Source organism: Bison bison, unplaced genomic scaffold (genome assembly GCF_000754665.1).
Source record: "Bison bison bison isolate TAMUID 2011002044 unplaced genomic scaffold, Bison_UMD1.0 scf7180017864327, whole genome shotgun sequence".
Taxonomy (NCBI): domain Eukaryota; kingdom Metazoa; phylum Chordata; class Mammalia; order Artiodactyla; family Bovidae; genus Bison; species Bison bison.
In genome coordinates, this window is record NW_011494899.1 from 1484778 (window position 1) to 1503692 (window position 18915).

The following is an 18915-nucleotide window of genomic DNA, read 5'->3' on the forward strand; positions in this document are numbered from 1 at the left end:
CCAGGCAAGAATACTGGAGTGGGTTGCCATTTCCTTCTCCAACTTAGACTAAATACGTATTGCTAAATAATTTTGAAGTACCACAAACACAGTTAGGAAAAAAGAGCAGGACATCTGGGTCTCCTTGGAATCAGAGTTCAGTGCTGCAAACTCATGGGAGAGAGGGTGGCTGAGAGCAAAATGGATGCTGAGGGTGGCTTCTCTGAGGAGCTACAAGGCAGGAGAGAGGAAGTTAACATGAGGACCACCCAGTTCAGCAGGCACTCAGCTGGAGAGAAGCAGAATGTCGACTCCAGAATCACACATGATTGCCTGGTTTTCAACCCAGCAATGACCTTGCCCACTGTTGAAGGCAGCATTATGATGTCCTGAGCACTAGATTAACAGTTCCTCCTTATGAGGTGAGAAAGTGTAGAGAAAAGGGCAGAGGGTGAGAAGTTGTTCTAGCATTAGGAAAGGTCCTGGAGGCTGCCCACCTTCTGCCATCAGCCCAGTATCTATGTGTCTCTCTTGTCTCTCTCTTTTACCCTCCTGCAAATTACAAAGGGTGTCTAAGGCCTTGGAAAGGGGCAGACTGTAAGGGTTTAAGGGTACAGTCTGGACCAGATAGGTCTTCACTAACAAGAATTTCCAGTATCTTATCAGCCTCCCTTGGATTCCAGAACAATCTGTCTGCCAGCATCTTGTCTTTCTCAGGAACTCTGGACAACAGCTCTTTGTGTTGAAATCCCCCCTCCTTCAGTCAGGCTTCATGGTCAAGGCTGATAGCTGCTACCTCCACATTCCCACACATTTTCGGTTTCTTGTGTACATTCCAGTCACTCATCCAATTCCAAGTCCCAATTTCAGTTTCTTTCGCATTGATCTGTTGGCCCAATAGCATCCTTCAACTTACTATAATAATGATGATTGCAATCACCATTTTCTACTCCATCATCAACAACATTATCATTGCAAATGCAATTATCGGTAACTAAACATGAATACCCCATGCTTTCAGTGATATTATCTGCTTGGCATCACATACTTTCTAGGTTCCACTGAGAACCCATGAAAGACTCTCAGGAAACTGAATGCATTCCATCTTGTTTGTGTGTGATGTGTGCACTCATGAGTGTGTGTGCACGTGTTTTCCTGGAGCTGGATATGTATTTAATTATAAACAGGTGCTTGTATTTCCTTGTGATAGAGGGTGCTATAGAAGAGGTCTTGTTAATGGATATGATTCCAACCATAACTAACTGATAATAGAGTCTGGAACTTAGAAAGTGCTATGTAAATACTTGTGGTTAAATATTTATCACTCTCTTATAACACAGCCCTTCGTATTTCCCAGTGGTCTCCCAAAGATGACTATACCCTAATCCGTGGAATCTGTGAAAATGATACTTAGAAGGGAGATGATGATGTGATTACAATTATGGACTTTAAGAAGAGTATCTCTGATTATCCAAGTAGGCCAGTCTGACCACAGAAGCCCTTAAAAACAGAACTTTATCTGGCTAGAGAGGAAGATGTGACAAAAGGGAAGTCAGAAAACTTTGGAGAATAAGGACTTGACATGCCATGACAAGTTTGAAGATGGGGAGTACAATGTGACAAGAACTGCAGACAGCCTTAAGGAGCTCGGACAGTCTCCCAGCTGTGATCAGCAAGGAAGTAAAACCTCAGTCCTATAGCTGCAGAGAGTTCAATTCAGCAAACTTGGAAGCAGATTCTTCCCAAAACCTCCCAGAAAGAGTCCAGATGGCTGATACCTTGATTTTGGCTTTGTGAAACCTAGAACAGAAATCAGCTGAGCTAACATGGACTTCTGATGTGTATGGAGCAGTGAAACAATGCATTTGTGTTGTCTGTGGCTGTTATATTTGTGATAATTTGTTGTGGCAGCAATAGAATACTAATACCCTATAGAGTACCGTTCCTTCACAGGGAGTTCAAAATCCTCAGAATTGGCCTCCCACCCACTTTTCTAGCTCTGTTCTATTGTGTTCCTCCACATACTCCATGCTCCAACAGCAGAAGGCATCTCACTGCTTCATTGCCCCAGAGCCCTGCGGCTCAGCTGTGCTTTTGTTCATGAAAACTTAGATTGGGTCTTTCTCCTCCTTTCTACCTGGAGCCACCCTCCTCCTGGCTGTGGTCTAGTGGATCTGGCAGTGGGCAGTTTCAGAAGGTGAATTATTTAGCATATGTAGGTATTGTAGTTGTCCACTCATCTACAAAGTATAAAAATAACACTTCATTCCACAAGTACGTTTTCAATACTTCCTGTGTACCAGGAACTGGATATAAAGTGGTAAACAGCTTTCTAATAAAAGTATGATTGCTTGGCATTTCTTTTTCATAAGGTATGCTGTGGTAATAGTATTTTCGTTCCATGATCATTGGGAGACACTGGTTAAGAAAGAGAGGTGAAAATGAAACAGACCATGGACATAATTGACTCAGTTGATGATAACTCATTTTGAAGATGAAGAGGATTAAAGTGGAGAGAGAAAGAGGGGTTTGCCTAAGGCCATACACTTGGTTGGTGCTAAATCTGAAATTTAGATCCCTTGACCCCAGACCTCAAACCAGTTTCTTTTCCACTATTCTTTGATTCCTCCATGCAAATGCTTAATAAAAGTCATGAACAGAAAAACTCGGATAGTCCAGCATATTCAGGTATCGTTGAGATCAGTGTTGAAAACCTCCCACACCCGGTTTTAGCAAGTGTAACAAAATACAAAGACCTTACATATGCTGCTGTGAAAACCTGCCTGTCTTCAATGGTGTCCATGACCCAATAATTTCACTCCTAGGAATATACCCAAAAGAAATGAGAGTGTATGTCCTTCAAAATAGATGTAGAAGAATGGGCATAACAGCTTTTTTAATAGCCAATGACTAGAAATAGTCCAGGTGTCCATCATCAGCAGAACCAATGAATGTATTATTGTACAGGAGGGCATGGCAACCCTCTCCAGTATTCTTGCCTGGAGAATCCCATGGACAGAGGGGCCTGGCAGGGTACAGCCCATAGGGTCACAAAGAGTCATACACGACTGAAGAGACTTAGCACACACCCCTGTGCAGGCACTGAAGCCCTACACAAAAATAAAATGATTTATTCTAAGCCCAACAGCATGAGTGAATCACACAGATATAGTGATGAGTGAAAAAATGCAAATACCAAAGAGTATATACTCTGAGATTCATATGAAGTTCAAGAACATACAAAACTAAGCTATAGAAATAGAAGATACCCAAGTGGTAGCATCATGGTGTGAAAGTTGATGTCAGTTATATTGAAGTTGACAGAGTACTCAGGGAGGCTGGAATTGTTACCAATTTTCATCTTGATATTAATTGCTCATGCTAAGTTGCTTCAGTTGTGTCCAACTCTTTGCAACCCTGTGGACTGTAGCCCGCCAGGCTCCTCTGTCCATGGGCTTCTCCAGGCAAGAATAATGGAGTGGGTTGACTTTTCCTTCTCCAGGGGATCTTCCCAACTCAGGGATCAAACCCATGTCTCTTATGTCTCCTGCGTTGGCAGGTGGGTTCTTTACCGCTAGCACCATCTGGGAAGTTGATATTGATTATGCAAGCACAGATCAATTAAGATCCATCAATCTGTAAAAATTTGTGAAATTTAATTTAGCTATCCCTCTTTTTTTGAGGCATTCTTCTAAGGTTTATAATAGCTTTAATTAATCAAGATCAATGAGTTTGAGTAAACTCTCTGAGTTGGCGATGAACAGGGAAGCCTGATGTGCTGCAGTCCATGGAGTCGCAAAGAGTTGGACATGACTGAGCAACTGAACTGATCTTTAAATAATGTTATACCACTTTATATACAGTGTAAGGACCTTTTAGCAGTACATTTCCATTTCCATCTTTGTGTTCTTGTTACACATTCTACTTCTTCATGTGTGATGAACTCCCATAATTCATACTATTGTCTTGCAGTCAATTATTCACCTTGAGAAGCACTGACACAAAAGGAACAGACTTCCTTCCAAGTCCTAGAGTATTTACAAATGTACTTTTTATGGCAAAATGTAAAGTGAAAGTGAGGTGCCTACAGGCATGGCAGACTGTAACAACTTGACTCTAATTCAAATTAAGAAGTCTTTGAAGAAAAAAGTCATCAGAGCACAGGCTCAGTAGTTGTGACACATGGGCTTAGTTGCTTCAAATCATGTGAGATCTTTCCAGATCAGGGATTGAACCTGTGTCTCCTGCATTGACAGGTGGATTCTTCACCATTGAGTCACCAGGGAAGCCCAGCTATCATTCTTTGCCTCTCTTGATATAAAGTATATTTTTCCCCTCTGATTGCTTTGAAGGTTTTCTGTTCATCACTGGTTTGTTAGTAAGCTGATTATTACGTACGCTGGTATGGTTTTCTTCATATTTCTTCTGCTTGGGAGTCATTAAATTTCTTAGGCCTGTAGGTTTATAGTTTTCATCAAATTTGAAAAACTGAGACTGAGGGGAGCTTCTGCAAAGTTGAGAAAGCTCTAGGTAAACTAGGACAAATTGATCATCCTAGATCCAGAGCACACTGTGATCCAGGGCTCGTTTAGCCCCACTACTAAATTTTTGAGAACTCGACTCTTGCTACAAAGTCTTTACACTTACCTGGTGAGAACACGAACTATCCCCAGCCTTGTGTGTGTTATGGAGTATGAGTCTACTCTTTTCTGATAGTTATGTTACTGGCCCTGAGAAATTTCCTTTCGTGCATGCTCATATCAGTACGCAGCCAAAGACTCACAGATCTGCCTGGAGGCCTTTTTCTGTACAGTTGTATCTTTACTCTGCCCTGCAAATTCTAGCCACCTCTGCTGCTGCTGCTGCTAAATCGCATCAGTCGTGTCTGACTCTGTGCAACCCCATAGATGGCAGCTCTCCAGGCTCCTCTGTCCGTGGGATTCTCCAGGCAAGAATACTGGAGTGGGTTGCCATTTCCTTCTCCAATGCATGAAGGTGAAAAGTGAAAGTGAAGTCGCTAAGTCATGTCCGACTCTTCGCGACCCCATGGACTGTAGCCTACCAGGCTCCTCCACCCATGGGATTTTGCAGGCAGGAGTACTGGAGTGGGGTGCCATTGCCTTCTTCAGCCTCCCTGAATTCTAACATTTGTCTCTTCAGCTTAGTCAGACTACGGGCACTGACTGTGTTCTCCTACACCTGAAAACTGCCTCCAGGCAGTCAGCTAGGGCAGTCACAGGTAATTTCATGTGTTTCCTTTCTGCAAGGTCATAGTCCTACAATGCCTGTTGTTCAGTGTCTGAAAACTATTAATGTATTTTGTCTGGCTTTCCAAGTTTAAGATGAGAGTGTTAATATAGTCCCTATTACTCCATTGTGGACCTAATTAAGGAGAAATCTTTACTCTTTATATTGTATGCCTTCATATTTTAAAAATAGTTTATGTTATAAATATTTGAAAAGGTTTCCCTTTTTCTGGTTATACCCTTTTTTATGCATTTCAATTTACTCTCACTAAGACAGTTAAATATTTGAATATAATACTGATAGCTGTTTATAGACATCTTCCTCCTACGTATGTCTCAGCTCTGTGCTAGGTGTCTCATATACACTATCTTGAATCTTCACTCACCACTGATATCATTGCCTCCATTTTAGAGATGTCAAAACTGAGAGTCTAAGCAGTCAGTAACTGGACCAAAATCATCACATGTTGAGCAGTTACTTTTAAATGTAGTTGCTTTGAATATTTATTTATCTATACCAGCATGCCTAGTATATAGTAAAGAGACATCATATTAGAAATAATTGGGACCAAAATGTCTTTGAGGTCAAAAGGTTAACTTACATCAGAAAATGCAGAAACATGACTCTCATAGTGGTGCTTTATTTTGTGTGTGTGTGTATACACATGCATTTAAGTATGTGTTTGCTGAAGTGGATACAGGAGCCTTACCTAAACCAGTTGACATTCTTTGAACCCTGACAGCTTTGCATGCAATACTAAAATTGGATCCAATTTCCAAAATTATTTTATTACATTCCTAGGATTATTGTAACAAATTACTACAACTTGGTGGCTTAAAATAAAATAAATTATCCTCTCAGAGGCCAGAAATTGGAATCAAGGTGTCAACAGATCTGTACTCCCTCTGAATACTGTGCTTCCTTGCTTCTTCCACCTTCTAGTAAGTCCTGTTGTTCCTTGGTTTTGGGGCAGTGTAACTCCAGTCTGTGCCTCCATCTTCATACAGCCTTCTTTCCTGGGTCCCTCTGTCTCCCCTTCTCTTCTTTTATAAATACACCTTATTATATTTAGGGTCCACTCTCATCCAGTATCTGAGAGCCTTAATTATATTTGCAAAGACTCTGTTTCCATACAGTCACATTCACAGGTATCAAGGGTTGGGACTCGGACATATCTTTTAGGGGAATCCATTTAACCACTACAGTCTATGAGAGCTCTCCAGGCCCTGATATTTAGGATTCTACCAGCAGGGTCATCCTGCTGTCTTGAAGGAGAGATGGTTGGATACTTCTATGTTCATTTTCATGGTTGTTGAAATTTTTAGAAAGATAAAATTGGAAAGTGTCGTTTCGTTGCTACTCCAGCTATCTGTGCTCGATATAGCAGAGGCTTGCTGCCCTATAACCCAGGAATCTACCTCCTAAAATTACTCATAAACTATGACTAGGACACAACTGCAGACACTCAGATCTGAACCAGATGAACTTCTGACTTGTATATCCAAGCCCGAGGGTGTCTTCTATCCAGGTATTTCTCTTTCCATTTAAGCAGCAAGATAGCCTCTGGGTCGTTGCCATCTAATTGGAGATTTTACCATCCAAGATTCTGACTCACTCCTTTTCTTCGTATATCTTGTGCCCAGCAATTCTGTGTTGCAACTTTGTTTTTTCTCCACGCAAGCAACTTTTCTCGCTAATTCTTCTTTGTAATCTTAACCAATGAAATATCTTGAACATGATGGGCTGAATTTTTAAGGCATTAGATTTAATAACTGGGTCATTACCACTGTTTACCAACCTGGCCTCATTACAGAGGTCTTTGCTTTTCACCTTTCCACAGTATAATGAGGTTATTAATTAAAACAAGAGACACAAGCACTCTGGATTTGCTTTAATGCCATCTGGGAAGATAGCTAGGTCTTTGGTCATAATTTCTGGTAAATGATTCCAAGGGGATACATTTATATCACCATGAAATGATATTTCCCTTCAATGTAAACTTGTTTTTCTCTTTAAGTGGTTTATTTTTAGGTCCCTAAAATTCCCAGTTGCAGTCCACCTAATGCCTTATTTAGCTAAACAGTGGGGACAGTGGGGTGCTGCAGTTAAAAGACCGGCTGGAGCCAGACTGCCTGGGGTTAAATCCTGGCTCTGCTACCTACTGTGTGACAGTGTGCAAGTTATTTGATCTCTCTCTGCCTTGGTTTTTCATGTAGACAAGTATGAGGATTAAATGAACTCATACGTATAAAATGCTTAGGACAGTACCTGGCACATAGTGAGTGTTGCATGTATGTGAGCAGTTATTTTTATTCATTAAATCCAAAGAAATAGCTTTTGGTTTCTGTATAAGTCAGTGTAGTATTATGCATTTTCTAGAGTGGGGTTACAGGTTGAATTACGTCTCCTAAAATTCATGTGTTAAACTCCTAAGGCCCAGTGCCTCAGAATGTGACCTTATTTGGACACAGGTATGTGGAGATAGGATCTTTTCAGAGATAATCAAGTTAAAGTGAAGTCAGTAGGGTGGGTCCTAATCCAGTATTACTGGTAGAATGGCTACAGAGACTTGCATAGAGGAAAAACATACTGATAAGAGACAGAGAGAAGGTGACCATCTACAAGCCAATGCGAAAAACTTGGAACAGAGCCTTCTTGCACTGCCTTCAGAAAGAACCAGTGCTGCCCACATCTTGATTTGGGACTTGTAGCCTTCACAGCTGTGAGAAAGCACTATTTTCTGTGTTTAAGCCACCTAGTGGGGTACTTTGTTATTATGGCAAACCTAGGAAATGGTTATAACATCAAGTCACTACCCCCAAGAAGCATATAATCTGGTAGGAGGGATGTATTCCATAGGAAAGGGCTTCCTAGGTAGTGCTAGTGGTAAAGAACCCACCTGCCAATGCAGGAGACATGAGAAATGCAGGTTCGATCCCTGGGTTGGAAAAATCCCTTGGAGGAGGGCATGGCAACCCACTCCAGTATTCTAGCTTGAAAAATCCTGTGGACAGAGGAGCCTGGCAGGCTACAGCCCATAGAGTTGCATGGAGTCAGACATGACTGAAGCTACTTAGCATACACACATTCTATAGGAATAGCAACAGAGATTTTTAAAGCTTGCTCAACCAAATAAGCCAACAAAAAGATGAACTTAGAAGGATACAGAAATGTCTAATAAAACACAAATGTGACACTGTAGTTGGTACATAAACATGAAGAATACTCCTTAGTGGGGACCAAAAAAAATAATACTGCTTATATCTCTTGTCTCTGCCCCTCTCTTGGTAACTATGGAGTTTCTCTATACCACTACCTCCTATCTCTCTCTCCCCTGCCTGTCCACTCCCCTAGAGTTAGAGTACCTTCTTCCACCTTCGAGGAGGTAGAAATTAGTAGCGATGTAACCATGGACGTGTCCCCATGCCTCTCTGCATCTCAGCTTCTTCATCTTTCAAAAAGGGAAATAAATAATATTACTAATTTCACATGAGATTTAAATGTATATTTGGCACATATAAATGTTTCGAGTCATTGGCATCCCTAGTATTTTGTGAATCCTTATTGTTTTGCTTTCTCTTCTAGGCCGAATTCTCAGAGTTGAATCTAGCCGCCTATGTTACTGGGGGCTGTATGGTGGACATGCAAGTCATGAGAAATGGAACCAAGGTTGTGAGGTAAGGAAGACCAAGGTGCAGAAAACCTTCATTCCAGAGGTGTGTATGAAGTACCTTCAGAGCCAACCCCTCTGTTTGTTGCCTGCAACCTAACGCCTGTACTGCACATGCTTTCTTGTATAGAATGTATGCTTCCAAAGAGTTTAGGTGTTATTACACGTTAATGACTAATGCACAAATAATATGGGGAAGCAGCTGAATACCCTGGAATGATCCCTGGGCTTGGGGAAAGAAGACTTGGGTTTCATTTCTGACTTTGTGGCTCTGTTCAGTAATATTATTTACTCTCTTCTTGCCCTCTGATTCTCATCTGCCACATGATGATAGTGAATATGAAAGTAGAAGGCAAGTATGTGAGAACGCCCTATTGTTAATAATTATAAAGTGCTGTACAAATATAAGAGATTTTTTTAAATAGGCTGCATCCTTCTTCCAGCAGTAGGGAAGAATAAATGTTCAGAGACTCTCTTCTCAGGACTTCACACCTAAAAGTACTGGATATAATATAGTAATACTGGATATAATATTAATATATTAATGGATATATAATGGATAATAATGGGTAATTATCCATTATATTATCCAATAATACTGGATATAATAGTACTGGATATAATATTCCCACCTACCCACCCAAATCTGTAATATATGCTGAGCTAGACAGGACATGAGGGAATTCTTCAGAAGCCCAGGAATGTCAAGAAAGTATAAATCTGGAGGAGCAATAAAGAGCATATTAAAACATTTTTATCTAGTTAAGTACTGAGAGAATGATACAGACCAGGTCTTGTGAGGATTCAGATGGAGAAGAAATAGGATTCATATTTAGGAAAGTAGAGACAATAGGAATAAATTTGAGGAAAATGTGGTATTTGTTCTAATGGGCGTTCTATGTGTTTTAAGAATAGGAAATAGTTCTGATACAAACGAAAAAAAAAGGGAGTATGTTTAGGAAATTGTAATTCAACTAATTCAGCTATCATTTACTGAGTACCTGCTGTGTGCCAAGGAAGACACTACATGGTTTCCTATTTCCAATAATGGTTGACCAATTCTAGATTATCTGGAAACAGCTTCAAAGCTGGTTGTAAATAATTATACCTTCAAAGCCATCAAAGAGTTGACATGGTAGTAACTTGCCAGGAAGAGAATGATGGGGAAGTGGAAATCCAGAGAGAGAAATGAGTACAAAAGCTTCATTTTTGCTGTGAGTATTGCTAAGTTCAACAAACTTGAAAATTGGTTTTGATAGTCTAGCAGGGGCAAGGGAAAAAGAAATCAATACCCAGGGTTACTTAGGATGTAATAGTAGGGCCTCCCCAAAATAAGCTGAGACCTCAAAGGACTACATCTCAAGGTAAATGTGAACCATAGGTATATGAGTCCTCACAAGTAACTGCAACTTGCGTTGCACTTTGATTGACCTTCCAGGGAACCTCGAGCATTATTCTTAATTTATGGTAATCCCTACATGCAAGAAGTAAAAGCAAATCCTGTGTAGTGGAAGGCACTTTCATCCTTGGTTTCAAATAATTATGCAGATCATTTTTTGTATAATGTCTAGTACATAGTAAAAAATAATAAGGCACAGACATCATGGATGAGAAGAAAATGAAAGTGAAGTCGCTCAGTCATGTCCGACTCTTTGGGACCCTGTGGACTGTAGCCCACCAGGCTCCTCCAACCATGGGGTTCTCCAGGCAAGAATACTGGAGTAGGTTGCCATTTCCTTCTACAGGGGACCTTCCCAACCCAGGGGTCGAACCCAGGTCTCCCGCATTGCAGGCAGACACTTTAACCTCTCAGCCACCAGGGAAGTCCATGAATGAGAAGAAACAGGAAATATAGACAGCAGAAAGATACCCTCAAAAGACACCATATATTGGAATGATCAGACACACGTTCTTAAAAGAAAAAAATCCTACATATTAAGTTGAAAATCAGATTGGAAGATGTCTGCAATGAATAGGAAACTATAAAAAAATGACAGAACAAATTTTATTAAAATCAAAAAGAACGTCTAGAAAGGAAAACTACAATAACCAACATTATTACAAATGTTGTGTTTAATGACATATTAAACAGCATTGAAAAGGTGCTAATGAAGTGAAAGTATTTTATGAAATAAGCAAAATAAAAATATTCAGGAAGACCTCACTGAGGGAAATTGTAAAGTATGTACTTCAAGAAAAAGAAAATGATCTCATTATAACATAAAGCAGCATGAAGACGTGAAGAACAAAGAAGGTGGAAATGTTAATAAATGTTATCTTCAAAAAACAGTAGTAATAATAATATCTTACGGATTTGAAAAATATATGAAGGATTAAAATATACCACAGTAAGTAGATTCTGGGGTTAAGTAGAATTAAGATATTTTGAGGCCCTTGTATTATCAAAGAGGAAACTGAATATATTGATTATTAATAGGCTTCAAGAAGTTAACAATGAAAATTAAAGAATAATAAAAGGTTATCTCTGTGATAATTATTAAAAATAGAAATGAAATGTAGTACTTAAAGGTGATAAGAGAAAAATAGAAATAATAAGAGAAGACAAAAGGAAAAAAGCCAATGCAGAACAGGTATTATAAATAACACCACTAATGTGATAAATTTAAATCAATATATATCAACAGGCTGATAATCTGAATGGTGTGTACAGCGGTACTGGTTATTAAAATACTGAAATTTTTCTATAGAAATTGGTAAATAGTCCCTCACCTGAGCCCACTGAATGTCTTCAGCCACCCTTAACCATAGATGGGCAGGGACATTGGACTTCTCTTTGTCCCTCAGTTCACAACTCTTCTGTCCCCCATCTCGTATCCTTGTTTCTCCCATGGTCAGAGGATACCCAAACATTGTAGGGGAGATTCACCCTTGGAAGCAGTAGTGGATTCAAGTTGTTGTTGTGGTTCAATCACTAAATCATGTCTGACTCTGTGACCCCATGGCCTGCAGCACACCAGGCTTCCCTGTACTTTACTATCTCCCAGAGTTTGCTCAGATTCATGCCCATTGAGTTGGTGATGCTCTCTAACCATCTCATCTTCTGCTGTCCCCTTCTCCTTTTGCCTTCAGTCTTTCCCAGTGTCAAGGTCTTTTCCAATAAGTCAGTTCTTTGTATTAGGTAGCCAAAGTATTAGAGCTTCAGCTTCAGCATCAGTCCTTCTAGTGAATGTTCAGGGTTGATTTCCTTTAGGATTGACTGGTTTGAGATCCTTGCTGTCCAAGGACTCTCAAGGGTCTTCTACAGCACCACAATTTAAAAACATCAATTCTTGGGTGCTCAGCCTTACTTATGGTTCAACTCTCACATCTGTACATTACTACTGGAAAAACCATAGCTTTGGCTATATGGAGCTTTGTCTGCTAAGTGATGTCTTTGCTTTCTAATATGCTGTCTGGGTTTGTCATAGCTTTCCTTCCAAGGAGTGAACAACTTAATTTCGTGGCTTTAGTCACCATCTGCAGAGATTCTGGAGCCCAAGAAAATAAAATCTGTCACTGTTTCCACTTTTCCCCCATCTATTTGCTGTGAAGTGATGGGACTGGATGCCATGATCTTAAATTTTTGAATGTTGAATTTTAAGCCAACTTTTTCACTCTTTCACCCTCATCAGGGGCCTCACCAGGGCTTCCCTGGTGGCTCAGATGGTAAAGTGTCTGCCTGCAACGCAGAAGACCTGGGTTCGATCCCTGGGTCGGGAAGATCCCCTGGAGAAGTAAATGACAACCCACTCCAGTACTCTTGCCTGGAAAATCGTATGGATGGAGGAGCCTGAAAGACTCCAGTCCATGAGGTTTCAGAGTTGTACACGACTGAGTGACTTCACTCACTCATCAAGAATTCACTGTCATTAAGAACCTCTTTAGTTCCTTTTCACTTTCTGCTATTATAGTGCTATCATCTGCATCTCTGAGATTGTTGCTATTTCTCCTGGAAACCTTAATTCCAGCTTGTGATTCATCTAGCCTGGGGTTTCACATGATATACTCTGTATGTAAGTTAAATAAGCAGGGTGACAATATATATCCTTGTTTTACTCCTTTCCCAGTTTGGAACCAGTCCATTGCTCCATGTCTGGTTCTAACTGTTGCTTCTTGACCTGTATACAGGTTTCTCAGGAGACAGGTAAGGTGATCTGGTATTCCCAGCTCTTTAAGAATTTTCCACAGTTTGTTGTGATCCACACAGTCAGAGGCTTTAGTGTAGTCAATGAAGCAGAAGTTGATGTTTCTCTGGAATTCCCTTGCTTTCTCCCTTGCCTAGAATCAGAATATCCCACTGTTTAGGAGGGAGAGCCTGGGACCCAAGCCAAGTCAATGAGAATTCATGTGAGACCTTTGCTGGAATTCTTGGGTGAGAGACATATTTGTTCTGCTGGGGCTGCTGAGCCAGTGGAATGGTCTCCTGGAGCTGCTGGTGGCCATGGCTGTTTGTCCTGGAGGGAAGGATCTGCTAAGAATGAAGCAAAAGCAAAGGAAAACACAGCAAAGATAGAGAATAAGAGTCAGTGACCTGATGATGTTTTTCAAGCCCTTGACTCCAGGCTCATCTCCAAACTAGAGCCAAAAAAAAAAGTTCTTTTTGATGAAGCCAGCTTGACTTGCACATACAGAATTCATGAATTTTTATCTACTTAACCCACACTTTATAGCATTTCCTATGTGCTAGGCACTGTCCCCAGCACTTAACATGTATTGACTCATTTCATCCTTTTCAACAGCCCTGTAAAGTGTGTACTATTACCATCCACTTTTCCCAGATGAGAAGACTGAAGTTGGGTAATGGAATCAAGGTCTCCAGCCAGTAAGGGATTCAGGCCTAGGTACTTGGTCCCGTAGTATTTGTGTCACCACTTACTGGTCTGCCTCTTTAACAAGGGGAAGACTGTTTTGTAGTTAGAGCTGCTTAAAGAGGCAGTAAGAGCTTCCCAGGTAGTGCTAGTGGTAAAGAACCTGCCTGCAGGACACATAAGATACACGGGTTTGATCTTGGGTTGGGAAAATCCTATGGAGGAGGGCCTGGCAACCCACTCCAGTATTCTTGCCCAGGGAATCTCATGGACAGAGGAGCCTGGGAGGCTGTGGTCTGTAAGGTTGCAAAAGTTGGACACAACTGAAACAACATAGCAAGCGTGTACACAGAGAGGCGTTAAAGTCGTGTACATATGAGCAGTGCACGGATACCATTAGACAAGTATTGAGGTCCCAGAATCTGAATTTTAGACAGTGGGAGCTTGGAAAAGTAAGAAGATACTCATTAGTAAAATGAAAACAAAACTGATGAAAGAAGTGAAAGCGTTAGTCCCTCAGTCATGTCTGATTCTTTGTGATCCCGTGTACTATAGCCCTCCATTCTCTTCTGTCCATGGAATTCTCCAGGCAAGATTACTGGAGTGGGTAGCTGTTCCCTTCTCTAGGGGATCTTCCCAACCCAGGGATTGACCCAGGGTCTCCTCCAATGCAGGCATATTTTTTTTTTTTTTTTTACCATCTGAGCCATCATAGAAGCCCCTATAAAACTGATAAAGGTAAGTATTTGGTCAGATAAAGACTGCGTCCCTGGTGGTTCAGATGGTAAGGAATCTGTCTGAAACGTGGGAGACCTGGGTTCAATCCCTGGGTTGGGAAAATCCCCTAGAGAAAGGAACGGCTACCCACTCCAGTATTCTTGCCTGGAGAATTCCACGGACTGTATAGTCCAGGGGGTTGCAAAGAGTCAGACATGACTGAGCAAATTGCACTTTCACTTTTCAAGAATACTCTATGCTATGCTATGCTAAATCGCTTCAGTCGTGTCCTACTCTGTGTGACCTCATAGACGGCAGCACACCAGGCTCCCCTGTCCCTGGGATTCTCCAGGCAAGAACACTGGTGTGGGTTGCCATTTCCTTCGGATACTCTAATACTGTAGTGGTGGTGTGTAAATAACTTTTAAGTCTAGTAAAAAGGTTAAAAGGCAGAAGTGTTAAAAATAACAATAGCCACAATGATTCATTAATGAATATACAAAAAAAGATATAAATTGTGGCATCAAAAACATAGACTGTAGGGAGGGGCAAATAAAAGAGTAGTTTTTATATGCAAATAAAGTTAGGTGGTTGTCAACTTAAGATAGACTGTTGTAACTATAAAATGTTTTATGTAAGCCTCATGGTACCCATAAAGCAAAACCCTACAGGAGATACACAAAACAGAAAAACAAAGAATTCAAAGCAAACTACTACTGAAAAGTAGGCTTCCCAGGTATTGCTAGTAGTAAAGAACCTGCTTGCCAGTGCAGGTAGATATAAGAGACCCAGGGTTCGATCCCTGGGTTGGAGAGATCCCCTGGAGGAAGGCATGGCAACCCACTCCAGTATTCTTACCTGGAGAATCCCATGGACAGAGGAGCCTGAGTCCATGGGGTCACAAAGAGTTGGACACGACTGAAGCAACTTAGCATGCATGCATAGAAAAGTATCAAATCATGAAGAAAACCAGCAAGGGAGGAATAAAGGAACAAAGAAACTGCAAACCTGCCAAGAAACATTTAGGAAAATGGCAGGGATTTCCCTGGCAGTCCTGTGCTTAAGACTCCATGCTCCCAATGCAAGGGGTGAATGTTTAATCCGTGCTCAGGGTACTAAGATCCCACATGCCATAGAGGATGGCCTAAGAAAATAAAACAGTAAATAAACAAAATGGCAATGATACTTTAAATAATTACTTTAAATGTAAATAGATTAAATTTTTCAATGAAAAGACATAGGATGACTGAATGAATTAAAAGAAAAAAGATGTTGCTTAAAAGAGACTCACTTTAGCTTTAAAGACATACTTAGACTGAAAGTGAAGGGATGGAAAAAGATATTCCATGCAAATAGGAACCAAAACAGAGTAGGGATAGCTGTGCTGATTTCAGAGAAAATAGGCTTTAAGTTAAAAACTGTAGTAAGAGACAAAAGTGACATCATGCAATGAAAAAGCAATCTATTTAGAGGATCCAACAATTGTAAATATATATGTGCCCAAAATTAGAGCACATAAAAATGTAAAGCAAATATTGACAAATATGAGGGGAAAAGTAGATAGCAATACCATAATAATAGAGATTTTCAAGACCCCACTTTCATCACTGGGTCATTCAGACAAGAAATCAATAAGAACATTAAGCTTGAACTATATGTTAGACCAAATGGACCCAACAGACATACACAGAACATTCCATCTAAGAGCAGCAGAATATACATTGCCAAGTGCATATCGAATGTTCTCCAGAATAAATTATATGTTAGGCACAAAACAAGTCTTAACAAATTTAAGAAGATTGAAGTCACATCAGATATTTATTCAGACCACAGTTATATGAAACCAGAAATAAATCACAGGAAGAAAACTAATCTAAAACTAAAAATAAGTCTGTATAGCAAAGGAAACATCAACAAAATGAAAAGGCAAGCCATTTTTCTAAGGGGTTAATATCCAAAATGTATAAAGAACTCATAACAACTTAATAGCAAAACCAAATAACCTAATTTCAAAAATGGGTGAAGGATCTGAACAGACTTTTTTTTCCAAATGAGATATATAAATGGCCACTGGTCTATGAACAGCTGCTGCACATCACTAATCATCAGGGACGTGCATATCAAAACCGCAGTGAGATACCGCCTCACACCTGTTAGGACGACTGATACCAAAATCGAAAGTAAGTGTGGGTGAGGATGTGGAAAAAAGAGAGTCCTTGTGGATTGTTGGCGGGAGTATAAATTAGTACAGCCATTATGGAAAACAGTATGGAGTTTCCTTGAAAAATTAAAAATAAAGCTATTGTATGACCCAGAAATCTCACTTCTGGGTCATATCCAAAGGAAATAAGATCACTATGTTGAAAAGATATCTCTACTCCTATGCTTATTGCAACATTATTCATAGTATCCAAGGTGTGGAGACAATCCACATGTCCATCAGTGGATTAATGGATTTAAAAAATTATATATATGTGTGTTTGTGTATGTGTGTATAAATGGTATCCAGCCTTAAAAAAGAATGAAGTCCTGCAATAACATGGATAGACCTAGAGGACGTTATGCGAAGTGAGTTAAGTCAGAGACAGATAAATATTGCATGATCTCATTTATATGTGAAATCTAAAAAACTTGCAATTATAGTAACAAAGAATAGAACGGTGGTGACTAGTGTCTGGTGAGTGGGAGGAATGGGGAGATGTTTGTCAAGGGGTTTACACCTACACTTTCAGTTATAAGATGAATAAGCTCTGAAGACCTAATGTACAGCGTACCGACTATAGTGTATGTATAGTATACTTGAAATCTACTGATTATATCGCAAGTGTTTTTCTAACATACAGAAAAGGGTTAAGTATGTGAAGTGATAGATATGTTAATTAACTTGATCATGGTTTTCATTTCATAATGTATGCATATATCAAACCATGTTGTACATCTTAAACACGTGACAAAATAACGCTGTACACCTTGAATATATACACGTTTTAGAAGAAAGGGGTAGCACTTGGATTTGAATCCAGGTCTCTGGTTTTATGCCAAGTGAGTTCCCAAATGTCTTTAAATCCATAAATTTTGTCCACTCCACAGCACCGGTCCTGTTGAGCCCACCCCAGGCTGACTTGAGTGGACTCTGGGTCTGTGCAGGAAACAGCAGGAAGTAGAGATTTCTCCTGGGTGCTGAGGATGGCTTAGGCTCATCTAGGGTACAGGATGTGTGTTGCTCTCCTTCAGAAATCTGTTGCTCAGATATGAGATTCTACCTCTTTCTGCTTTTTAATCTATTAAAGTTGATTGTATTATTTTATATAGTCTCAAAAGAATTAAATGAGATGTTATATGTGAAAGTTTGTTCATTCATTCATCCCACAGGTGTTTATTAAGGGCCTATTCTATGTTCCAGGCTCCATTTCAGATATTAAGAATTGTATCAGACATGCGCTAGGCAGAAAACAGAATACACCCCCAAATAATTTAAATAAAGAGATTTTAATGAAGCAATCACTTATAGAAGAATATTGGGACTCAGGGAACATGGGGCCTCCAATAACAACAGCAAGAAGCCATTATCATCATTAGGGATGAAGGGACAAGGAGAGGAAGTAGAATAGACTCAGTCTGGAAGGTTTCATCTATACTTGGGCAGGAGAGCCGTGTAATTGAAGCAGTAGTTGTCGAGGAACTAACTACCTCCAAGGTCTTGGCACTGAAGCACGGTGGGCACTAGAAAGAAGCACCATTGCCCTCCAGTCTCCTGCTTGGGCCTCATTTTGGCCCAGTGAGCAAAAGAGCCCAATAGAACTGTCCACAGAGTTCAGTCTCCTGGGGCTCAGAGCAGGGCAGTGAAGAATGGGGTGGGGGCAGGCGGGTGCCAGAAGAGAATAACTCTCTTAGGAATCTCCGGTAAACAAAACAGCCCACGTCTCTGCTCAAGGCCAGGTTCTACTAGTGTTTTGTAAATGGCAAAGTAGTACACATGAATTGGCTAAATCATGGATAATTGTAGTAATTAAATTGATAGCACCCCTTACTCTGGTTTCTGTCAAACACCCAAACTTAGAGTGGACTGCCAGCCAGCTTGAGGTGCTCAAGAGCAACTCAGACAACCCAGGTTGTCAGTAAAGTTGCGTAATTGTATTTAGAGAGCAGAGCAGGGGCCATTCCAGGGCATGTTAAGATTCATGCTTTGTGGATGGCTGTGGCCATTCTGGGCCCAGGTTCAAGCCTGGCTTCACAATGGAGCAATAAAAAAAGGGCAGCCGTGTCCATACAGCCAGATGGGATTCAAAATACAGGATAGGAGAAACCAAGAATGAAAAACACCCAAGGAGGCAGACGTTAATGAGGTCCCAGCCTAATTACGCAAGCCCAGCTCTCAGTGTCCCGCATTAGGCAACACTAAATTACAGGCACCCGTTCAAACCACGGCGGCTGATAATGTGTCTCTGCTCATTAGAAGGTCAGACCTCAGAGAGGGTTGAAGAGAGGGAGCCA

At 40.5% G+C, this 18915-nt stretch overlaps 1 protein-coding gene across 3 annotated transcripts in view; it reads left to right on the forward strand.

The window, feature by feature from the left end:
* SYN3 (synapsin III) overlaps positions 1-18915 on the forward strand; it is a 487071-nt gene that overhangs the window by 81278 nt on the left and 386878 nt on the right. For all 3 annotated transcript variants that reach the window (XM_010853361.1, XM_010853363.1, XM_010853360.1), the window contains one exon: positions 8812-8903. In XM_010853361.1, the coding sequence (XP_010851663.1) occupies positions 8812-8903 (92 nt within the window). The remainder of the gene's footprint in view (positions 1-8811; positions 8904-18915) is intronic.